Here is a 26,204-nt window from a genome sequence, read left to right as displayed (position 1 = left end):
TATAATAGCTAACATTTGTCAAACCATTACTATGTACTATGCTACGTACTCCACGTTCATCCTCTATCCCCTCATTTCACCCTGGAAACGCTCTTATTAGTGAGTATTACTGTCGCTATTTTGGGGATGAGGCAGGTTAAAGCTCAGAGAGGTAAGCAATTCAGCCACGGATACCGAGCTTTTAAACTCAGATGTTAGGGACACTGTTTCAAAAGATGGAGAGGACCCTGTAGACACATTGGTTTGGTTCTTAACAGGCTAAGATTGGTGTGTGATGCTAAGTCTCAGATAACAGTACATCCTCAGAAATCAGAAGCTGTTTCGGTCCTCTTAGTGCTCCAACCACGAGGTGTTGCAGAGCTCTTCAAAGAACTCTCCTGGCTTGAGAGGTGCTGCCCACCTCACCGTGAAACACGGCTGGGCGGGCTGGGGTGTGAACACAAATGTATAATAAGTATGTGTGTGTGTCTTGGGGAGGCTCTGGGAACTAAAACATGGAGGAACTGGAATGACTGCATATCTCTAGTTGGCTCAGCACTATAGTAGGTGCTATGCCCATTGCTATGGAGGTTTTTTTTAATTATTATTATTTTACTCACTTAACAGATCTGAAAATTGATTTATGTAAGATTCTTTGGATCAGGGACCAGCAAGTAATTTCTAGTGGGCCAAATCTCCTCCAACTGCTGCCTGTTTTTTTGTGAACAAACTTTTATTAGGACACAGCCATGCTCATTTGTTTCTGTGCTGTCCATGACTGCTTGAGTGCTGCAAAGGCAGAGGTGAGGAACTGCGACCAGATCCCAAGGCCCATCAAGCCTAGCATATTTACTATGGTGAGAGGCGAGTTCCCCAGATGGCGGGGTGCGAGCTCACCTCCTCTCATGCGCACACCACAGTTACACCATGTACACGACCACTGTTGATGACTAACAAAGACCGTAACCTACCAGAAAAGATCATCTACAACTAAAGATAAAAAGAAGGAACCACAACGTGCCACGTAGGAGTGGCGGAGTTATGGAACACCCCTGGGTGGGCCATTCAGAAATGGGAGAGTAATTACAGCTGCATAGCTTCTCCCCAAGGAGCAAGGGGTCCGAGCCCCCCCATCAGGGTCCTGTGCCATGAAGACGAGCCTTCAGAATATTTGGCTTTGAAGGCCCGTGGAGCTTACTTTCAGGAGTTTCAAAGGGCTGTGGGAAAACAGACACCACTTTCAAAGGCTGTGCACAAAATCTCACAAGCTCTGAGACCCAGGGAAGAAGCAGTAATTTGAAAGGAGCCTGGGTGAGACCTAGACAGTCTCCTAGAGTTAAAGGAGGCAACAGAGCTCACCCTGGGGACATAGCCACTGGTGGCAGCCACTTTGGGGAGCTCATTCTACCACAGGGACACTGGTACTGGCAAGTGCCACTTTGGAGTACTTCCTCTAGCTCATTAGCCTAGCAACCCAGCCCTGCCCAGCAGCCTGAAGGCACCAGTACTAGGAATGGCAGGCCAAGTAACTAACTGGGTGGGGACAATGCCCCCTGCACCAGTGCACGGGCAGTAGAGCTCTGAACCCGCAGATCCCAGGACCGGCAGGCACCGGCCTCAGAATCCTCTGTAAGTGATCCTGCTTTACCCTCGGGCACCAGAATGTGGATACCAGCCTCAGGACAACCGCAGCCCTGCAGCCTTCCAGGTCAGGATCCAGCCCACCTACCAGTGGTCTGACACCTCTGGGACTTCTGGGACCTACAGCCAGACCCGACTCTGCCTGCCCCTGGGCCAGGACCTGGCTGCGTGCACTGGTAGGTGGGCATCAGCCCTGGGATCTCTTGGACTCTGATCCTACCCACCAGCAAGCCAGCGCTAGTCCTAGGGTCCCCCAGCTAGCCACCTTCTGACCCTGACCCAGACCCATCAACAAGTGGCCAGCAGCCTCTGCACGAGGGAGGGCCTGGCAGCCAACTGAACCAGAGGCCAGCTGCACCTGTCAGAGCACCCACAGTAGCCAGCTATCACAACAGAAGGACCCCCCCCCCCCAGCAGCCCTCACAGGAGGAAGTCCTAGAGCATATAGCTCTGAGGAGCAGAGGGCAGTGCGCTGCTGGGACACATAAGATGTCACCTACAAAAGGCCACTTTTGCAAGGCCAGGAAATGTAACCAGCCCTTGAGATACCTGGAAATACATACAGCAAATTAAGCAAAATGAGGTAACAGAGGAACATGTTCCAAACAAAGGTACAAGATAAAACTCCAGAAGAAGTAATTGAAGTGGAGACAGGCATGAGGTAATGACTGTAAAGATGATCAGAAAACTTGGGAGAAGAATGGACACACAGAGCAAGAAGTTAGAAGGTTTTTATGAAGAACCACCAAACAGATGATGAATACAATCACTGAACTGAAGAATACGCTAGAAGGAATGGTGAATCACTATGTTGTACACCTTATATAATATTGTACATCAGCTGTACTTCAATTGAAAAATAAGCTTGCTAGAAGGGGTCAACAGTAGACTGATACAGAGGAATGGATCAATGGGCCGGAAGACAACAGTAGTGGAAAACACTGAAACTGGAAAAGGAAAAAAGAAGAAGAAGAGATGAAGACAGTTTAAGAGACCCTTGGATTAACATCAGCATACTAACATTCACATTATAGGGGTCCCAGGAGAAGACATCCAAGTCCAGGAAGCACAGAGAGTCCCAAACAGGATCAACCCAGAGAGGACCACACCAAGACACACTGTAATTAAATGACAAAAATTAAAGATAAGAGAATATTAAAAGCAACAAGGGAAGAGCACCAGGTTTCATACAAAGGCACTCTCAGCTGGCCTCTCAGCAGAAACTCTGCTGGTCAGAAGGAAGTGTCATGGTGATGAAAGGGAAAAACCTACACCCAAGAATACTCTACCCAGCAAGGCTCTCATTCAGATTTGACAGAGAAAGAAAAAGTTTTAAAGACAAGCAGAAACTAAGAGTTCAGTACCATCAAGCCAGATTTATGAGAAATATTAAAGGGACTTCTCTAAGTGAAAAAGAAAAGGCCACAAATAGAAAAACTGAAAAATATGAAAGGAAAAAATTATACAGGTAAAGGCAAATATTCAGTAAAAGTAATAAATCAATCATATACAAAGCTAACAAAGTTAAAAGACTCAAGCAGTAAAATCAGCTATAGCCACAATAAGCAATTAAGGGATACACAAAACAGATATAAAATACGATTTCAAAAACTTGGGGGGAAGTAAAAATGCAGGATTATAAAATGCCATTAAAATTGAGAGTAGCAACTTAAAAAATCCTATATATGCTAAAAATCTATAATAGATCCATGCAAAAAAGAGAAAGGAATTTAAACATAACACTGTAGGTAATCATCAAATCACAGGGAAGAGAATGAAAAGAAACAAAAAACTACAAAAACAATTTTTAAAATGGCAGTAAGTACATACCTATTCATAATTAATTTAAATGTAGATAGACTAAATGCGCCAATCAAAAGACATGGGGGCGGAGGGTATAGCTCAGTGGTAAAGTGCATGCTTAGCATGCATGAGGTCCTGGGTTCAATCCCCTGTACCTCCATTAAAAGTAATAATAAAAATAAATCTAATTACTTCCTCCTCCCAAAAATTAAATTAAAAACAAAAGACATAGAATGGAGGTAGAAGACCTATACTTGGAAAACTGTAAGACACCGAGGAAAGAAATTGAAGACAACACCGGTGAAAAGATACACTGTGTTCATGGATTGGAAGAACTGATATTGGTAAAATGGCCATACTACCCAAAACAATTTACAGATTCACTGCAATCCCTATCAAAATACCAATACCATTTTTCGCAGAACTAGAACAAATAGTCTTAAAATTTGTATGGAAACACAAAAGACCCCAAATAGCTAAAACAATCTTAAGAAAGAAGAAAAGAGTTGAAGGTCATGCTCCCTGACTTGAGACTATTCTACAAAGCTAACAACAGTGTGGTACTGGCACAGAAACAGACACATAGATCAATGGAACAGAATAGAGTCCAGAATTAATCCCATGCACTTATGGTCAATTAGTCTATGACAGAGGCAAGAATATACAGTGGAGAAAATAGTCTCTTAAATAAGTGGTACTGGGAAAACAAAATAGCTCTATGTAAAAAAAATGAAATTAGAACATTTTCTCACACCACATACAAAAATAAATTCAAAATGGAGTCACGACCTAAATGTAAGACCAAAACCCACAAAACTCCTAGAAGAAAACTTATGTAGCACATACTTTAACATAAATTGTAGCAATACTTTTTCTGGATCTGCCTTCTAAGGCAAAGGAAACTAAAGCAAAACTAAATGAATTGGATCTCATTAAACTTAAAAGATTTTTCACAGCAAATGAAACCACTGACAAAATGAAAAGACAGCCTACTGAATGGGAGAAAATATTTGCAAATAATACGACTGATAAGGGGATAATATCCAAAATACATAAACAGCTCATATAACTCAATATCAAAAGACAAACAACCCAGTCAAAAAATGGGCAGTAGAACTGAATAGACATTTTTCCAAAGACATACACATGAGCAAAAAGACCATGAAAAGATGCTCAGCATCACTAATCATCAGAGAAATCAAAACCACAGTATCAGCTCCTACCTCTCAGTATGGCTATCACTGAAAATACCACAGATAGCAAGTATTGGTGAGGAAATGGAGAAAAGGGTACCCCTGTACACTGTTGGTGGGAATGTAAATTGGTGCAGACCCTGTGGGGAACAGTATGGAAGCCCCTCAAAAAACTAAAACTAGAATTACTTTATGACCCAGCAAGGCCACTCCTGGGTATATATCCAAAAAACATAAAAACACTAATTTGAAAAGATAAATGCAACCCAGTGTTTATAGGGGCATTATTTACAATAGCCAAGATATGGAAGCAACCTAAGTGTCCTTCAACAGGTGCCTGAATAAAGAAGATGTGATACATATATACAGTGGAACACTACTCAGCCATAAAAAGTGGAATTTTGCCATGTGCAACAACATCAATGGACCTGGAGGATATTATGCATAGTAAAATAAGTCAGACAGAGAAAGATAAATGTTGTATGTTACCACTTATATGTGGAATACAAAAATTATAGAGAACAAACTAGTAGTTACCAGTAGGAAAAGGAGAGGGGGCATTAAGAGGTACATACAACTATATATAAAATAAATAAACTACAAGGATATATCATACAGCACAGGCGATATAACTAATATTTTATAATACTATAAATGGAATATAATCTGTAAAAATTTTGAATCACTATGTTGTACACCTGAGACTTATATAATATTATAAATCAACTATACCCCAATAAAAATACTTACTATCTTGCTATTTACAGAAACAGTTTGCCAACCTTTGGTTTAGATGATTGGATAACAATCATGCAGCTATATTTGTATTTGGGCTAACTGCAAAACTCACACTCTTTTTCAGCGCAGTGTATTTTTCCTCCCAAATTCCAGTCCAGGTGGTGGTGTCCTCCCCTGTCCACAATAAAACAAGAAAAATAAGGATAAGGCAGTGAACTTTTTAAAGTGAAACACATACAAAAATCAATTTAAAGGGCTATCTTTTCTATGATATTTTCTTGTTTATCCTTTCATTAGGAAATATCTTGATATGTGTGTCTGGAAGAAATCAGTTGACAGTCTTTGTTAGTCATCTTTTTTAAAATTTAGCTGGACAGTGAAATAATTGACTTCTAGGAAGCACCATGTCCACCATGCTAAACCAGAATTTGGCTGGGCACCGAGGGCATGATTCCAAAGCTGCCTTGGAGTATCATTTCTTTTGCTGTCCAAGTTTTGAACTATCCCCTTCACTCCTGCATCTGCAGAGATTGCCTGGAGTTCTTTAAATACTGTGATGAATTGCCTAGATGTGTCTGTATGTGTTTCTGCATTCTTATGGCAGCTTCTGAATTTCTGGAAGCTCTCTTCTTTATCAGTCACTTAACTGGGAGACACAAACTTTTGGGGAGATAGATTGCATTTGCTTAAGACCCTTCTAATCAGATCAGATGGCTCCCACATGTTAGGAGAGACTCAGTGGCCTGCAAGCATGTGTGCCTGGCTCTGGACAAGCCCTGTTTTATCGACAGTTATCTTGGAAAAGTCACGAAGCATGGGATTCCTTTCATCTGATGTCACTGACAGCAGAAAGGACACCATCCAGCTGAGTGTTGCTCACTCCTTCCTCGTTTCCCTCTTCTGCAGTGCACGGTGACCTGTGGAGGAGGTGTCCAGACCCGATCAGTCCACTGTGTTCAGCAGGGCCGACCTTCCTCAAGTTGTTTGCTCCGTCAGAAACCTCCAGTGCTCCGGGCCTGTAACACAAACTTTTGTCCAGCTCCTGAAAAGAGAGGTAAAGGGCCCCACGCGCCAGCAGTTTTACTGCTCTTCTGTTTTTCATTAACCTCCCGATTGGATTGTGCAGCTTATGCATTGCACAACTCTAGGGGGCGCCATTCACATCAGTCTATGTGAACAGTGCTCCTTGGAGCAGTATAGGCACAAATCCAGGGCAGTTCCTGCTCAAAATGATCTTGTTTGCATGGATATTCATCAACATTTAATTCTACAATAAGGCTGTTTAGCCATTAATTCTTACTTTGAAAGGGGGAGATGGTAATCTTGCAAGACCCTTGTTTTAAATTAAATTTAAGTCAAACAAAGTTACCCCCATGTGCCAGAGATTAAGCTAGTCTGTGGGAATGTAAGAGTAAACAAGAATTGCCCTCAAAGAGCTCACATTTTAATTGAGGTGACAGATAAATTACAGTCACAGTGAGTGCGCGTTGCCCTGGGACCGCACCTTAAGTGCGCTCCTAGTTCAGGTTAGTTCAAATGAAGTGCAGTGAGTGCTGGTGGGAAACTCAATTATCGGAGTGAACCTAATCTGATTTATTTTAAAGTGATCTGATGAACACCAGGAAATATTTCTTGTGCCAGAGAATCATTTTCCATCATGTACCTGCTGAGTTTTCTTTTTATCCAATCCCAGCTTTTCAAAAACTTCCAATTTATGGTGAATCAGGCCTAGGCCTGTGACTCACGTGCTGCCCACGGTCCAAGTCACTTCCCATCTCTAAACTGATGTTGTGTATCTCGTTATAGCCTTAGCTCCAGGCATCCGTTTTCTCTCCTCTGCTTTTCCTTCTTTCTTTTTTGAGGTTTGCACAGGTTAAGACAACTAGTAATCTAGCAGCTGGTCAGCCAGGTCACCTCTGCGGCAATGCTGGCAGCCTTTCTCAGCAAAATCTTACAGGGGAGGAAGCAAGTGGGCACGTACTCCCAGACCGCCGCCTCCTCTCCTCACCATCGGTGATTTTTAAAATTTCCACCCTTTAGTCAGATGGCCACAGATGAACGCACAAAAAGACTTAGTGTGGAAGGCCACAGATAAAGGCCAGTGGCCAATCACGAGGACCGCTCAGCAGTGCCCATTTCCTGGGCACGAGTGTGAGGTGGTGCCAGGAGGCACGTGAGGGCGGCCATGGCTGCTGTTTATTATTTTGTGCACCCAGCAGCTGCACCACACCTGGTGCACAGCAGCTGCTCAACATGTTAAGTGAACAAATGCAGGAGTGTATGAATCAGTGAAACACTGTGGGTTAAGTACTGCTCTTTTTAGCATTCTCCTAGGGACAAAAGAATAAGGCAGAGCCCTGTTCTTAAGCTTCAGGGAGCTCAGTGTCTCAAAGGAGGAGGAAGACACAGCAGCAAATAGAAGAGGTGAAGTGTCACCAGTGTTGGAACGGCGGTCACTTCTGATTTGCAGGGGTGGCGGGAGAGAGCAGGACGTGGGGAAAGGCTTTTTAGAAGAGGGACTTCTCTCCCTGCCTCTTAACTGAGTCACGTCTCCTTTTACAAAGAGGAATAAAGCCCAGGTATTACCTTCTGGTCAAACATTTGGCCTAGAGTTTCATGAAGTCTGAGATTTCCTCTCAGTTCTCCCTTTCCCATCCCAAAGCTAGGGAGGCTGGCCCGCGCACACTGCTGCGTGGCAGTCTTCCCTCCTATGTCACCGGCAGGATGCCCCCTGGTGGAAGTGAGCTGACTGTATTTTCTGGCTGAGGGTTCTCAGGAAATACAAATAGGCAATAAGCACACCCGTGGTGATGCAAGGAGTAAATTTCAATTCTTCAAATCTCTGAGACCCCCGCGATGGGCCAGGCACTCTGCTAGACACTGTGAGGGCATTGCAGTAACTCAGACTGGACCGTAGAGAAGATGGTTCTGCCCAGATGGGCAACATCCTGTCTTCCAGCACAGCCAAGCGGGTGTGCTGTCCCCGACACTCCCATCAGTGTGCCTGCCTAGGGCATTCACTCTATACCACCATCACTGTGGGATGCTTTACCGAGATGGCTTCACTGGATCTCCACTTTGGGGACCATCCCTAGGACTGGGTATTACATGCATTTTGTGTGTAAACCTTATTCAGAAAAGAGGGCAGCCCTTGTCAGTCACAACCCCATAACTGATAACAGAGTCTGGAAGATGCCTGGACTGCAGACTAGCGGGATGAAGTTGGAGGTGACTATACACACAGTCCTAACAAGCTGCTCCTTGAGGAACCTCACCCCTGCTGGTCGGGAAGGGGATGGGGGGGCAGCCTTGTACATTGGAAGGAGGAAGGACTCTAAAGTCATAAAAATGGATTTAAGTCCACATTCTGCCACTTAATGTGTGAACACAGGCAAGCTTTTAAACTTTCTAAGCTAAGTATAAAATAGAGAAATCATGCTTACCTTAAAAGATTATTCAGAGTTAAATAAGAACCGAATTACCTCAACACTTACCAGTTTAGTGCTTACTGAGAACCAGAGACTGTTCTGGTGTCTGATTGTCCATTTTTTTCATGGTTCTGTCTCCAAAGTTTCACCCTTATGTCTGGAAACAGACAACAAACCAACCAATAAATACACAATGTCAGATGACAAAGTAGCAGAAAGTAAAACTGAAGAAGAGTACATGGAAAGAAAATAACTGGGGGTGAGGAAGAGGTGGGAATACCAGGTTAGATAGAATAGTCAGGCAAGGCCACTTTGATGATGTGATATTTATACAGAGACTTAAAGATGACATAGAGGGAGGTGAGCTATGTATGTATCTAAGAGGAGAGTGTTCGTGGCAGAAGGAACAGCAAATGCAAAGGCCCTGGGGCAGGAATATGTGAATCTGATCAAGGCAAGAGAGCAAGACAGCTCAGTAGGTTGGATACAGTGAAGAGGAGTTAGGTGATGAGCTAAAAGTGGTCCTGGAGGTCTTGTCAGTCACTGGGATGTAGCTCTGGGTGAGATGGAAGGTAACAGAGAACCTGGAGCCAGAGGCACAGTATGATCTGACTCATGGGAGGATCACTGGCAGTGATGCTGAGAAGAGGGCAGGGGACCTGGGACAGAATGAGGACTTGTCTACTCTGCCAGGAGGCAGCTCCAGCAGTCCAGCGAGGGCACGAGATTCCGCTGAGGCAGTGGCAGTAGTGGAGACAGCTGGATGCTGGATGCCTTTCAAAGACTGAGCCAATAATGTTTTTCAGTTGTTTGCATGTAAGATGTGAAGCTCACTCCAAGGGCATCCCCAATAGTATAAATAAAATACCTGACTCATAACAGAACCTCAAATAACCAGGTACTAGTAATCATCATTGTAACTATAACCAAACACAGCACCTAGACTGACAGCCTGGTGAAACATCTCACGTCTGCATCCTGACTTACGTTCAGCTTACAGCACAAGCTGCAGACAGCTGCTGAAATCAGATTCTTATCTCAAGAGGGGTAATTGCTGATAAACAGTGCAGTGAGGACCATGGTTTCAGTGGTCTGTTTTTATCCTCCAGTGTTTCTGCTGCATCAGTAGGATAACCTCTACAATCTAGATACTGATGCAGACGTACATTCAGGTTGACTCAGTTACACGCTAATTGCTTGCGGTACAAGACATTGTACAAGTGTATATTAAAGTAATAGAACTGGAAGACGTATAGGCATACAGGCAAACAGGGTTTTCATCTCATGTCTAGCTTCTATCTCTAACAGCATATCCTAAGCCAGTCTCCTGGTACCTCACCTCTATGCCTAGAGAGGTCCCCAGTCCAGTAAACGTGATTCCATTCTTCTGCAGGCTTGGGTCAAAATCATATAGTTATTCTAGATTCTTTTTCCTTTCATACCCTTTACCAACCTGGCAGTCAGTTCTCTAGACTTTACCCCCAAAATAATACCCAGGATTTACTGGAAAGAAAAGAGCAACTCCATTTCATCCTTACACCCAAGTTGAGATGTAGTATGGTTTGAATGGGTTGTTTCAGCCATGATGGGTACAGGGAATTTATCTTTTCAACAAATACTTCTTGAGTAGCTACTTTGTGGCAGGCGCTAGGTATTGAGGAACAAAGCAATGAAAAAAAAGTAGATAAAATCTCTGCTCAAAGATTTTGTAGATTAGAGAGAAGCCAGACAGTAAGTCAACATCTAATACGATGAGTGCCAGTAAGTCCAGTGTAGACAAATTAAGCAAGAGAGGGAGTCCTTCCTGGGAGGTCAAGCATTTATATAGAGGAGTCAGAGAAGGCCTTACTGCTAAGTGACCTTTGAGCAGAGAGTTAAGGAACATGAAGGGGAAGTGACCCAGCTCCTGGGCCTCATCAGCCATTGTAAGGACTTTCACCCTAGGTGGATGGGACCTGGTGGGAGACGTAGGGGCAGAGACATGACATGAATGGGCCTCTGTTTTAAAAGCATCACTGGGGCTTTTGTGAGCTGGGGTGGGGTGAAATTTGTGTGTGTGAAAGGAGGCTTTAGGCAGAAGAACCCAGGCTTCAGGAAGGAACTGTGGGGTAGAGCTGAGAGCCTTGCAGGCCACAGCCATGGGCACAGGGGGAGCCACTGAAGGGTGAATTCAGAAGGGATGTCATTGGGTGCCCGTGGGCACTGTGTTTGTGGACTAGTTGAGGGTAAAAGCGACCTAAGGCTTGCATAGAAAAAGGGAAAAAATCCTAGCTATGAATGAGAATACTTACTTACATATAGCATAGATCCTAAATATTTGTGAAGTCCAAAATCCTTGAGAATCCAGTACAGTGACGGGGCCCTTACTCAGAAAACATGCATGTATGTTTTTATAGAGAAAACCCGACATACACCTTCATGCATTGCTGTATCTCCTGAGGCCCTTCTGGGTAAGAAATCCTGATGCTCAGTGTTCTGCTTCCAATAGATACTCACATCTGTTACCTTTAAACAGCTAAAGAAGTTAGAAAGGACTGGTGCTGACTTAAATTCACTTATTTGCAAATTGACCATGAGATTTACTGAAACCACACAGAATGTTGCAGCTGGGCCTTAAATCCAGGTCCTGACTCCCAATAAATTAGGTTCATTGCTCCCCAGAGTAACACGCCTGGACCAGCAGCAGGAGCCCTGGGGTGCTTGCTGGAAGAATAAATCTCAGTCCTCACCCTAGAGCTTCTGAAGCAGAACCCGTGGTTTGACGAGACCCTCAGGGGACCCCTATGCTCTGCTCTAGGATACTTCCTGGGAGGCAAAGTGGTAGCTCCTGGGTGACTTGGGAGGATCAGGATTAATTTTCTAAACATCCATTTTCCCCGCACCCGTTCACATTTGGTTAGTGGTTACAGTCCCTGGAGGTGTCTCAATCCTGCTCCCCCCACTCCCCTACCAGAGTCATAATGTAAAATGGTAAAAGCCACTCAGAGGCACAAGGCAAGTCAACCCAACGTCTTTGTTCTGTAGACCCTCGCCTTAAGCAAAAGGCCCAGAACCTATCCTAACATGCTAACTGTGTTTTCTCATCTTAGAGGACCCATCCTGTGTAGATTTCTTTGGCTGGTGTCATCTCGTTCCTCAGCACGGTGTCTGCAACCACAAATTTTACGGTAAACAGTGCTGCAAGTCATGCACGAGGAAGAGCTGATGTTGGTGCCCTTGTAGCCCCAAAGGGCCGGGGTCTTACCTCTCATCCTTGGGAGAGACCAGGCAGCTTTCCATCACAAGCTGAACACCGCAAACCACTTGTGAGCTGACCGCAGCGTTGGGGGAACCCGCTCTCAAGAACAGACATGCTCCTTATTCAGTTCCCTAAAGCACATGGTACTCGGAAGCACTTGAAGATGGCAAGTGATGACCAATCTGACTTACAAAAGACACAGAAAGAAACAAAAACAGAACAGCTTTGATTTGCACTGTTACACAGAAGAAGTATGACCCCCCAATGAGATAGAACAAATTTTAATTTTGACAAAGTGAGACTCTCATCAACCTGGGGACAGACCCCCACCCCACCCACCATGAACTTCAGAGGGTTCAATGACAAAGACATCTGTTTTGAAAAGGTTCTTGAAGACTTCAAGTCAAAGACTGAGACTTGGAGCAATCAAGTTTGGACGGAACACGCTACCTAACTGTTCCTTGGAGCTCAGTTTGACTGCAGCCGTGGACACCCCAAACCAGGAGTTACACAGACGCCACATGGTGCTCGTGATTGCGCTTGCTGCTGGTCTGGCAAGCTCTGTGTTCTGTTTATTTGGTGTGTGTGTGTTGTTGTTTTGTTATTTTGTTTAAAATATGTTCTGCTTATAGAGTCTCCAAGACTAAAATTCACAACTTGAAAAGTGTTCCAAGGAATATTTTCAAAACAGGGCAACATGGACCAGTTAAGATCTCCATTTAATTGACATACACACTCTGAAAAAAAAAAAAAAAGCCCACAAAACTCATATAAAAGGCAAATTTTGTTGCCCTACACACTATCAACCTCGTCATTCTTGGTGCTAGCCGAACTGGTAACCAGGAGCCTCACGTCTGCTCCTCGGGAATCAGAATCGGTGAGGTGTTCATTTCTGCTAAAAACATAAAAGGAGCTAAATAACAAAATAGCCCTGCTTTGAAGGAGAGGAGACCACTATTTGTGCAATGCGCCCTACATAATATCAGAGATGCTTGGAAAATTAAAGGCCTCTTGTGGTTTTTTCCTACCAACTGACATGTTTAAATTTGCCCTTGGATTTAGTTAACAAGGAAAAAGTCACAGTGGCAAGAGGAAAATCCATCTGTCTTCTCGCTATGTGAATATTAATAAATCATAATATGCCAAGAGCCTTCAACAAATAAGAGTATTTTATAATCTTTCAGATGATATTTTCAGTCTTCAGAAGCCTGCTGTTGGTAGGTACTTAATGAGCTTAAAATTGTTCTCAATTGGAAAAATACCACACTGTTTTGCCAAAACCAAAGTAACTTACAAGACTGTGTCCTTCTGTAATTTTTTGAGCTGTGGTTATAAAGGGCATACTTACATAATCCTGCTCTGTTCCTCAATTTCTTTGATGAATGTAACCCAATTTTGTTGCTTTAAGAAGTCTCAATTCAAACAGGGATTTGCCAGCTCAGCACAACCAACTAGACAGTGGTTTGTTAAATTTAGAGCATCCTTTGTTCCATTCTAATTAATATCATGCATTCTGGAATCTCAGAGAAATAATGGTGAGAATAGTCTCTCAATCTACATGGTGTGGCCTAGAGTAGTGGCCATTTTATCATTAAAAAAATAGTTCCACCCCGTGCCCTCTGAAAAACTGCAAGTTCTTTGTTTCTTTATATAATTATCATTTTATTATTTTATGGACAAATTAATTTATTAATTAATAGCCTATTCCTATGTGTTCTCACTTGCTTCTCTGAGTAAGTGATATTAATTCTGAGGAAAAATGTTGGATAAAACCCTGGGTTATAGAGAAAAGTCAAAAATATATGTGTAATATTTAATTATTTTATAAGTTTTATAATAAAGTGTTCTGTTTCTTTGTCTTTGAAACTTGTTAAGTTCTTGGATAAATTAGCAAGAAGCCAGTTATTTCCAAGATGATTTAACTGTATAAATGTTGATTAAGAATCTGAGAGAGTGATTTCTCAGAAAGTTGTGAAAAGGTTGGGGGGGCAGTATTAATACTTTTTCTTCTTTGTGTATGAGAAAATTAGAAACCATCAAATGCTGAGATGAAATAGATGACATTTCCCATCTGATGGAGACAATGAGTTATTTTTTTTCTACTCTAATGGTCACGTAATCATTTATTTATGGAAATCATCCAAGTTAGTTAGATAAACCTACCATATACATAGTTGGTCTTCTCTTTTTTTTCTCCTTGAAGATCCTTTTGCAGAAAGAAGGAGAGGAGGGAGGAAGGAAAAAAAAACCCTAAGTAATAAATTAAAAAGCAAATTGCTCTCAGGTTTTCCAAATTTTCAATCGTCAGAGGAAAAGAAGAACTATTGGGCAAAGTCAATCCAAATGACATGAATATAAGGATTTTCCCCTGCATATGTGAGATACACACACACACACACACACACAAGTGTATATATTTATATACACACTCTTATATGTGTATAAATATAATTTATGCATAGATATCTTTAAAATATATTTAAGAGGATTTTTAAGTGAATCATTGCTATTTGGCAACCATAACAAAAAAAGAAATTATGGTTAATAATGAAAAATGGAATAGATGGGGGGAATAAAAGGTACCTTTCTACCTTTTGGTAGTAAAATATTAGTAAGAGCAACCTATACTAGTGTTTGGTGGGTGCCAGGTACTGTACTAAGCCTCTTTTATGTATTATCTCATTTAATCCTAGTTAGGAAGACACTCTCTTCCTCCAGCAGGAACAGCCCCTGGCCCAGTTCACAGCCCAGTTCACTATCATCTTCCCTTTGCAGATGAGGGCTCTGGGATTCAGAGAGATCACATATCTGGCCCAAAGGCACATGGTCATGGAGTGATGGGTCAGGACTCAAAGCCAGGTCTGTCGGACTTAAAGGGGTATTGGCTTGTCACTGTGTTGCATCACTCTGGGAAAGATTTGAGAGAAAGAGAGAGAGAGCGCGCGAGCACGTGCCATCGAGGCCTTAGACCTCTCTGTGGCCCTGCAGGGTTTGGCAATAAATGACTTAACAGTGAAGAATTATGGGCGGAGCTGGGATGACTTAAGATGGGGAATCGGGGATGGGAGGTCATACAGTCCCATTTAGCCTATCTTTTCAATAAAGGATACTTAAAGACTTGCTGCATAACCAAGTGTCTTTATTCCCTAATAACTGCTTCTCTCTGGGATGGTGGTGTTTCCTGAGCAATAGGACCTCAGCGTGGGGAGCCTGCAACGCCAGGTCCATTAGGATGATGAGCACTGCTCTTGGCATCGGTTTCACATGCTAACTGTAGGGAAGGATGAACTCACAGCAGCAGGTATCATGCAAGAAATGGTTTATGGAATTACCAGCACAGAACCCATTATTGCTAAATGGGATCCAGAAAAGGTCACTCATGTACTATATGTATCTGCATACATATTTGTATACACATTTGGTCTGCCTTACCTTATCTTTCCCATAAGATCTTAAGTCTTCAGCACCTCTGTGGTCGCCAGTGATGCTGAGTGAGGATCTGAACACCTGAAGTAACTTTTCATCAGTCATCCCTGGGTCAGAGTGTTGTACCTTCCTCCTCCAGAAAGGACCACAGGAGGAAGTGATTCTTGAACTTCTGTCATTCATTTACTATAATCTTGAGTTTCCCTGTAAGCACAAAACACGTCTACTGAAGTTTTAATTTAAATGTGTCTGTTTAAATAAAAATGATGTGAGCTAAAGAAAATATTGTCTAAAAAGCAAACGTTTTATAACTTCTAAATGGAAAAATCAATTTTATTTGCCATAGAGAGTAAATCAAATAAAAGCCCACTAAATAATATTAACATTTAAATTAATTTTAATTAAAATATAGTCACTATAATTGGTTTACAGAATTCATATCTAAAAAAAATTTATCATTGAGAATAAGTGAACAATTCATAGCTCCTCAGGAATATTCAGTTTAGCAGCACTAAACTTAAGAAAATTTTCTGTCAATAAGATTTTTGTCTAATATCCTAATTCATATTTATACATAGAAAAGGCAAGTTATATCCATTTAATTGTACCTATGCTGATAGAGTTAGTGAGAATCATAAGTGATTTTGTTCAACAAATTTTTGTGTATAGAGAAGCCATCAGGAGCAATATCCAAAATGCGTTTTTCTAAATGTAGCTGGTGACTTGTAGTGTAGCTCTTGCAAAGCAATGGCAATTTGCTCTACCCATGCAGATAACCAGCATCCCGTCTGAACGTTCTGAAGAGTTTGCAAATACTCGCAAGTATTTCTAAGTGTTTTCCTAAACTCTATTTCGAAAGAGACACAATTGAATTCATAACTGGGTCATTCAGTGAACAAAAAGTAATTTGTATAATGGGTGGTTGGTTGAAGGGACAAACGAGGTTTAAGGATTGTTCCCAGCATCCTAAGTGGGATGAGAACGGGGCACCAATGTCTGGGAAAAGGAAATCCTGTAAGCCACTTCTCCCCAGCCCTTGTGTTTCTCTCTACCCCTCTTCTCTTCTTCCTTACATCGCCTTGGCTTGCTGATTTAGGCTGCCTCTGCCCCATACAGGTTAGGACATGACCTGACATGACCTCGTGTTGCAGCCCAAAGCCCAAACGCCATGTTGGAAAGCGCTACTCTCAACGACCACTTGGCAGACCTGAATCCTCCATCCCCGTGGCTAACAGACTTTCTAAAACTGGTGTGCAGTACACAGAGTGGCACTTCCGCTGTGTGAACAATCAGAGCCCTGGAGGAGATGGCCTTTGAAGGTGAACCAGAGCCAGGGGCTGTTCCTGCTGGAGACAAGGCTCAGACACGTTTCTTTCTCTGCTGCCTGCTCTCTCCTTTCATGTGGTGGAGCACAGGAAGGAGGGGGCAGCCCCACTGGCAGAAGGCCTAGCTCGTCTACCATTCCATGCAGATTCCCCTTGCATATACTATGGGCCTGAGTGTATCCCATTTCTTGGACGGGGGTCCTCTCTCCCCTGCCCTAAACCCTTTGAAAGCCATGTTGGATCTAGAGTAAGTCTCAGGACCATAGTTTCTAAATAATTATCCACATTAACCATCACCTAAGGATATTTTACACCTAAACTTCCCAGGCCTTATTCCTGAAATTTAATTAAGTAACCTGGGGCTAAGGCATTTATATTTTAAAAGGCATTCAAGTTTCTCTGCTGAACAAGCCAGTTTTAGAACCACTGGTCTAGGACAAAGACGTGCCTTGGATCTGTCTGCATTGTGCAGACAAAGCAGTTCCCTTGGCACCGCGCCTTCCAGGCCAGCTCTGCAGTGGGGTCTGGGCCAAACCCAGCCAATACTGAAGGGTCCTTGGCCTATTCTCATTCTCTGTGTGTCTGTCTCATCTGGGAGGCTCTTGTGATGGTAAATGATGGGTCAAGAAAGGGAATCACAGGCAGGGACCAGTTCCCTGCTCACCCTCCTGGTTGTGTTCCCAAGCACGTCAGTAGCCTATAGTGGGGTTTGGTGGGCTGTGGAACAGCAGTCTTGAGGGAAATTGGCCACTCCTCCCAGTCAAGCACCCACATGAAAGAGCTGTGTTTGTGTGTGTGTGTGTGTGTGTGTGTGTTTAAAAGGGCATACAAGAGAGAAGCCAGTGAAATCTCCATTGGCAAATCACTCAGAGGGCTTCTTGCGCATGCACAGAAACCCACAGAGCATGAACCCAGTTGTATTCCTGAGATCCAGAGTCAAGGCAGAATGAAGACTTCTGTCCTATTTCCTGCCTGGTCCTTAGGTGCCAAGCGGTAAATCCATCACTTTTATGCATTAAGCCAACTGTCACTTCCTTATGAATTAAGTTGCCCAAAATGCACTGGCTGACTCGACGGAGTGAAAATGGTCAACATGAGCTTTTGTTCAACAGAAGACAAAAGAAATAACATCTTTCATAATAGAGGGAAGAGCAGCTAGCACTGTTCTGGGCCTCTGATTTTTCTTCCTTAATGGCTAATTTTATTCATTTATAAGTTTTTATTTTTAAGAATTGGTTCCAGATATTTTAAATGAACAAGACTGTCTACTTATGTATCTGCATGCTTTTAAAGCAAGAAAGGAACAACTGTCATCATAGTCAGCGGGTTTCTGCCTTCGTTGTGATGCCCCCACTTTCCAGAGCTTTTATCACTTGCAGCCAGGTTTGCTGAGGAGGGAAGCTGTTCATTCTCATGGGGGTTACTGTTTGTTTTCATGCTAAAAGTCTCTCTGACATACAGTTACATCTCTGTCTGCCTAAACTTTTTTTCTGCAATTTTTGCTTTCTAAAATATATTCATTCTTTCAACAAACATTTATTGAGCAACTACTGCAAAGTGAAATCTAAGCATAGAAACAGATCTGATTGCTGACCTAAAGGGACTGATTCTTGAAAACATGGGACACTCAACCACACAGCAATCAGGCAATGGTCCAAGGTCACAGAGCCCTGAGATGTTTTTAAGAGTTCTTCACTTTCACAGTCACCCCGCTCAACATTTGGTAATACTTGGTTTTAGACAGTGTTATTAGCAATAGCACAGAATGTAAATCAGGATCTTGCAGACTGCCGATGTGGAGGTGGGGGGTTTAAGTAAAATCACCCAATTATAATTAAGCAGAGAGTAGCCCACTTGCAAATGGATGTATGGAAATTATGAATGGGATAGAATTTAGTTATCATTTTATTCTCCCTCCCTCATAAATGTAGAAACTAAGGCTCAAATATTTGAGGGCCTTCCCTAAAATTACCCACTGAGTTAATGGTAAGTGTAGGTGTAAAGTCAGATACAGTGAGAAGAATACTTGCATGAAAATTACTGTATTATAAAATATATGATTTTTCATTTGATAAGCAAACGCTTCTATGGACAATTACTCTGAAGACTTCAGACAATTTTAATGAGTAGTGAGTTTCAAATAGAAACCTAATAAGAAACAATGCTGAGTTTATATGGTATCTATGATATTAAGTTCCCCTTTCCCCAGAGAAATACTCTGGGACCAGAAGCAGCATAATGATGTTGTCACCTTCCTCTATGTAGGACAAAGGTGATCTCATTAAAGTACCAATTTTTAAAAATATCTGACCCATTTCCTTTCCAAAAGGATGGTATCTTTAGGGAACTGAGCTAATACTTTGAGCCATGACTAGGGAAGGATGCTGAAGGTCAGAAAACCCTGTAAATATACTAAAATACATTAGATTGGACCCTTTAAATGGATGGATTTTATGGCATGTAGATCATATCTCTTTATTGCAATGCAAAGTTCTGTTTAAGTAAGAATAATATTCCTGAAATGAGGACTGTCTCTGCTAACACCTATGGTCACACAGGAATTTTTCCAAGTAGCAGTAACTCTTCCTGTACTGTTCACACCACACTGGGATATTTGCTTGGTTCTACAGCGCCCCAAACACATTTTGATTACAAAAGGGGCAATTTCTTTCATCCATTTCTATTTCACTCAACCATGGAATGGTAACTTTCAGCCACTGTCCTTGGTACTGAAGACACAATTAGAATGTAAGGTCCATGAGGGTAGGGAGACTTATTTTTTGGTCTTCTTTAGTATGGCACTGTCATTAAGTACCATTTCTCGAATGGATTATACAGAAGGGAACAAGGCAGACACAGTCTTTGGCTCTTCAAACTTGTAGAGTAGTCAGGGATTCAGAAAATTAAACAGCACTTTCACTACAGAACTGAAATCATCTATGAAAGATAACTCTGTGGGGCTAGAGAAGGAGCACTAAACGAGACTGTTTCTAAAGTTCTTTTTTGTGATTATTTAACTCGATGATTGAGATGAAAAGGATAAGCTCAATGTTAGCACTTCTTTAAAAGATTTTCTAAAGTAATTTCCTATAATTTTTCAAAAAAGGAGAAACATTTAGGACACAGATAGTTAAGCATGTTTTGACCCAAATGTTATCATGAATCAATATGCTTACAAGGGCCATATATGCTCAGTTAAAAGAGTGGTTTGATTCACTGTGTTTCATCTGTTAATAAACATAAAACAACTGAAACAATCATGGTTATTATATCCTTCTGCCCTGATTGGATTGTATAAGGAAATGAAGCAGATTGGAAATAACCGCTTCCTTTTTACTGTGAAGTCACTGAAGGATAAGGACCTGTTAGGAGCAAACCTACTTCTGCTGAACAAGAGTAAGGTGAAAAGTACTGTTAGCGTTCTGAAATCTGGCTGCAGAGATCAGCTGGGGGGATGGAGACTGTCACTGGAATTACGGTTACTCATTCAATCTATTCTTTAAGAGCTTGGTGGAGCAGTTACATCTGGCATTTCTAGCCACCTCCATCGCAAAAAGAGAAAAAATACATAGGGTTGGAGTAGGAGAGGATGGAAGGAAGAAAAACTCATTTGATTTTACTTCCTTCTTTCTACCCCACACATTAAAAGAGGAAAAGCAGTATACCTGGGGGAAGGTCTTTTGGACAGACTGTTCTCTAGTATCTTGTGCATTCTATGAAACACACTTTTTTTTTTAATGTTTTAAGAGTGATTGGATGAAATTTAAATGTTTGCTCATTTTCATAAAGTTTTCCTAGGACCTACTCAGAAAACCAAAAATAACCATGTAATAAGATGCTAGAGTGGAAACAGCAAGAGGTGGCAATGATGATGTGATGATGGTGGTAATAATAATTAACATTAATGCACAACTGCTAAGTGCAGGGGAGATACTTGGTATTTTTCATATATTAATCTGAATTTCTGTAGTTACCTGAATCTTGAAATAACAATGTGAAATAATTATTCTTCAACCTCCTAGTTTTTCATAAGAACCAACGCTCACCAACATTTTATACAACGGCATTAGACTCGTGGAGACAATACTATGTTGATTAAGAGCAAGGAATTTGCATCCACACAAACCTCAGATCCTAAATTCTAAGAATCCATTTGCTTCCTGGCAATAACACTTAATTTGTTGAGCCTTAATTCTGTCATTTAAGAACAGGCAATGAAGCATTTATTCAACAAAAGTTTACACCACTTGTGTTGGATACTACAAGGTTGAAGAGAAACAGAGTCTTGCTCTCTCTGGGCTTATATTCATGGATGATGATAGCTATTAACCAAGGCATTTCATAGACAAACACAAAATTACAACCATAATTGTAAGCAAAGCAGAAAAGGCATATAGGTGTAGCAGAAGCTACATGGTGTTCTACTCATATCTGCTTGGAACCCTTAATGAATTTCTTGCACACTAGTCTGTGGTGTGATTTTGCTCCCAAAGCCAGCACCTGCATTTCTTTTCTTTTAAGATCATGCTCTCCCTGCCAGCACCCAATTTGCCTGCAAGGACAGAAAACCACAAATGCCTGGAAATTTACTCCCTGGCTCAACCCTGCGCAGACGGCTCAACCTGTAATCTCATTGATTCATTGGTGACTGACCTAAGCAGGAGTAACTACAGTAACAAGAGTTGTTTGCTCAGTAAGATCCTGGGCTCTAAACAGGAGTGCCTGGCACATGGTAATACTCAACAAGTAGTAACTACAAAAATGCCAATCAAGAAAAAGAAATAGTGAAGAGAGCAACAGATGCTCTTGCAAAAGCGCCGGAGATTTGAAGGGTAAAAGAAGAGTTTTATGATTGTGAAGCTTTCCAGGAAATAACTTGAGAAACGAATTTACTCATGGCTGAGATTTCCTGAGGCCCTGGATCATCTGACCCTCAGCTGCCAGCCTCCTGGCACAGGTGCACAGCTGAGCATCTCAAAAGACTGAGAGCTGGCAGCCTGAAAATGGCCAGCTGCCAAACTCTTCTTTTTCCCAGAGTGGGAGGAATTGGTTCCTGTGTGATTATTAATTATATCCTGCCTGGATGGGCACTTTTAACGTCTTTTCTAGTGGCAGCCTTGCCAGCAAGATCTCATAACTGAACTGCAGCCAGCCTCAGTCAAGGAGCAGGAAACCACCTTTGACTGGGACCAAAGGACTTGTTCTCCATCCAAATTTACTCACCCAGGTAGAGGTCTGAGTTGGAGATTAGCCTGCGATTCTCAATGGACCAATTGTTCCCACCCACGTTCCCTCTGCAAGGTCCGGAAGACGTGAAATAGGATTTGGGGGAAGATTAATGTGTTTCTTTACCCTATTGTCTACCTAGCTGGCACACTCTGGGTATTGTTTGCTAGCACAAAGAGTCTTTCAGAGTTATCCTGTTAAGAACTGCTTTTTGGAAGATTATATTCAGGAGTTAGGTGTCTCGGTATCCCCAGTACAAAGCGGTAGGGAGATACAGCAGTGATCTAGATAATCTTATCAACCCAGATAATTCAGATGTTGGTTTTACTGCCTTCAAATGCAGTAGCCAGATAATCATCACCAGCAAGCTCAATTCCTTTTCAAAGCCGTTACTGCTACACAGAGAAAAGTGGGCCGATAGTTACCAAACCCCAATTATGTGCCAGGTGTTTTCCTAGGCTCTGTCTCTTCTGCGTTCTCTCCTTTAATTCTCATATCAAACCTTTTATTATCATTTCCTACCTTTTAAAGATGAGGAAATTGATGTTCAATAAAGGTAAATAATTCTCTTAAGGTCGCAGAGCAAAACACAGTATTTCTGGGTTTAGAATACTAGTCTTAGGTAATAAAATCTTTCCACTTAAGGAAGGGAGAAGCCACTTTTTTCTTTTAACAAGACAATAATAAAACTTGTTTTAAAATTGTCCTGTGGCTTCCACTTACAGGATGATGTCATAAGTCTCCTAAAGACCACTTTCAATCAGAGAAATTTTGGATAAAATATGAAAAACATTTGCTTAAAGATCTTGAGAGTAAACATAAACAGGCACACCATTGAGGGGAGACAAATGTGAAGAAGCAAATGGCAAAGGAGTAAGTTTTCTTTTCTTTTCCTTTCTTCCCTTTCCATGAGGAAGCTCAGATATCAGCCTTAGTAAATGAAGCCTTTAAATCAGCTCTTTCAAATATTTCACAAATGAAAGAAAATCATGCCTAAAGAACTAAAGAAAAGTTTCAGACTCATGGTAAAGTATGAGAACAATGTCCTAAACAGAGAATGTCAACCTCAATAAAGAGGTTGAAATTATAAAATAAAGAAACAAAATTTTTGAAAAGAAAAAGCTGAACTGAAAAAAAAAATTCACTAGAGAGGCTAAGAAGTAGGATTGAGAAGACAAAAGGAAGACTCAGCAAACTTGAACACAAACCAGTTGAGATTACTATGGTTTTGTGATATAATCTGAAATCAGAAACTGATGATTCTAGCTTGTTCTTTTTTCTCAAGATTGGTTTGGCTCTTTGGAGTTTTTCTGTGATTTCATATGAATGTTAGGATTTTTCCCATTTTTTTGAGGGAAAAAAAATGCCACTGGAGTTTGGATAAGACTGCAATGAATCTGTAGATCACTTTGAGTAGCATAGACATTTTACCAATATTAATTCTTCAAATCCATGAACATGGGATATCTTTCTATTCGTGTCTTCAATTTCTTTCCTCATTATCTTATGTTTTCAGTATACAAATCTCTTACCTCCTTGGTTAAAATTACTCCTAAGTATTTTATTGTTTTTGATGTGATTATAAATGGGACTGTTTTTTTAAATTTCTTTTTCAGATAGTCCGTTGTTGGTAATAGAAACGCAACCGATTTGACCTGGTGAGGAGACATCAAGGTGGCAGAGTAGGAGGACACTGAGCTTACCTCCCCACATGAACACATCAAAAATACATCTACACAGGAAGTAATTCTCACTGAAAACCAACCAGAGACTAGCAAAACTGATACTAGAACCTAGTTTTACCTGAGTTGCAGTCCAACATGCTTTCTAAGAGCTCTGCTGCCTCTCAGAAATAATGAATTCAGCCCAATTCTCAACAAGTAATGGAGTCCAATATTCTAGTGACTGAGGATCTTGAATGCTTGAAGTTCATTACTTTAAAAGATCTTAAGATTTACTATCTCTCTATTCCCTGAATTGATTAAGCAGACATTACTAAGTGCATTAATTACTGAGTACAATATTATGGTGCAGTGAAAAGAAGACCACACAGGAAGCCAGAAAATCTGGGGTTTAGACTTTACTCTGCATTAAATCTCTGGATGACCTTCATTTATTCTTGCACCCTCCTTAAAACCAGGATATCATTAGATCTGGTGGTTCTCAACCTTGAATATACATTACAGTAACCTGGAGAGAATGTAAAAAGTATTATGCCCATGCCTCATCTCCAGAGATCCTGATTCCACTGACTTGGGATAGAGCTGCAAGTTCCCCAGGTTATTTTTATATTCAGCAGGGCTGGGAACCATTGTTCCAACTCCAACAACACTGTAGATGAGTCATTTAAAGGCTTTTCCAAGCCCTTGAATCTTCCATAATTTTATGATGGTTTCCATTCTCACTGAAAATCTAAGAAGGACTTCAGCCTATTGTGTAAGTGGCCTGAAAGTGCAATTGCTAAAGAAATTTATTTATCTGGTGGGATCAACAAGCAAATATTGAAACCATCTGTGCTGAACATTACTTGTCACGGTGACATGGGACACAATGAGGATGGGGGAAAGTGGTCCTCACGGAGCTTGTCAGAAAACTCAAATCAAAACGTTTATAGATGCACAACACTTGCTGTGATGCTAACAGCAGATGCCCTGCCTATACCTTATTGGTGGGTTTGGTGCAACAGGACACTAGAATTCTCTGGCTCGGGGAATACCCATTTTCCTTCTTCTCATTCAAGAATATCTGAAAACTCACCCTGATACTGGCATAACTCTTGACAATGAGAACTACATTACCACCTGTGGATGGTGAAGGTCACAGAGGAATGAGGCAGGGCATAAATAAGCCCTGTTTTAGTGAGGAAAAAATAGATAGCTTAAATTCAAGAAAAAGTGTTTTCTCTCTGCCCTTTCCCCAATTCCCCCAAGTCCCTAACTCCTAAAAGGATGTCAGTTTTACTGTTGCATCTTGATCTTCGTTACTTACTTAGCAAGCCTCTGCCATTGCATTTTTCTTTTTCCAGAGAAAAAACACCTCACTCTGGAAGTTAGGATTCTGCATCAAGAACCGAGAACACTGGAGCTCAGGAGAGGTGAGAGGGGGCTCTTCCAGGTTTTCTCTCTCTCTCTTTTTTTTTAATAACCCTTCACTACCTATGCCTGGCACCAAATGCCTGCATCTTCTCTTAATGTTTTGGAGTTAATATCTGCTTTCCCTCCCTTTTGACTCATTCAGTTAATTCACTCGGCATTACTCTTCTTTAAGGATGACTCATGGGGATGAAATTAGAGATTCTGGATTATGAAAGGGATAAAAGAATAAAAACCAAACCTCCTCAAATGATTTAATTCACTTTTTACCAAGGTTAATTAACCCTCTTTTCTAGTTTCTGCCATGACGAAAGATGTGTTACAATCAGGCCTCAATTTTCTCCACTTGCAAAAGGAGAAATCTGGACAACATAACTTTTTAAGGCTTTTTCCTACTGTAACAACAATTTCCATTTTATCTCAACTTCTCCCTACAGACAGTTGTTACCTATTAAAACTATACTTAGGACTAGGGTTAAAATAAAAAAAAAATAACAGTTGGTGCCTCTTACTTTATCTCAGGTGATATTTTGTACTTTACTTCATTAGTATTAATTTTGGTCCCTGAAAGTAGGCTAGAGATGATAAGATAAAGCAAATGACATTAATTTATTGACATATTCCATAAATACCTGTTATTTGCCAAAACTTAATATTAGATAAGAAATGGCCCTTTCCTTTACATACCTCTTGGCTGTATCTTTTATGTATCTCTTAATGGAGAGATAAAGTGTACTTTACAATAAAGTGCATCTTATAAGAGATAACATAGAAGGATGTACAAAGTGCTATGGGAAAACAGAAAATTATGAGTTCTGTGTAATGGACTCAGTGAGGACTCCACAAATCTGATGGGATTTGAGATGCTTCTAGGAGGACAGCTGGAGGAGTACCAGGTAGGGAAGAGGCAAGGGCCATCGAGGCAAAAGGAACAGCATGTTCAGAGTTATGAGTGCGGCAGCTGGCCTCCAAGAAAGCCCCTAACGATCTGTCTCCTGGTATCCGTGCCCTTCTATAGTCCCACCTCATGCTGAAAAAAAGCCAACCTGTGCAACCTATAAAATATTGCAAGAATGATTGTACATGGTTCCAAAGCTAGGTCATATAAAATACTG

At 41.4% G+C, this 26,204-nt stretch overlaps 1 protein-coding gene across 7 annotated transcripts in view; it reads left to right on the top strand.

The window, feature by feature from the left end:
- ADAMTS18 (ADAM metallopeptidase with thrombospondin type 1 motif 18) overlaps positions 1–13,886 on the top strand; it is a 189,343-nt gene extending 175,457 nt beyond the window's left edge. For all 7 annotated transcript variants that reach the window (XM_032486789.1, XM_032486787.1, XM_032486785.1 and 4 more), the window contains 2 exons: positions 6,261–6,408; positions 11,872–13,886. In XM_032486789.1, coding sequence (XP_032342680.1) covers positions 6,261–6,408; positions 11,872–11,987 — 264 coding nt within the window. In that variant the 3' untranslated portion in view covers positions 11,988–13,886. The remainder of the gene's footprint in view (positions 1–6,260; positions 6,409–11,871) is intronic.
- Positions 13,887–26,204: the final 12,318 nt, after the last annotated feature.

The sequence above is a fragment of the Camelus ferus genome, chromosome 9 (genome assembly GCF_009834535.1).
Source record: "Camelus ferus isolate YT-003-E chromosome 9, BCGSAC_Cfer_1.0, whole genome shotgun sequence".
NCBI classification, from domain to species: Eukaryota; Metazoa; Chordata; class Mammalia; order Artiodactyla; family Camelidae; genus Camelus; species Camelus ferus.
Note: the sequence above shows the minus strand (reverse complement) of the source record. Positions and strands in the feature narration are given on the sequence as shown.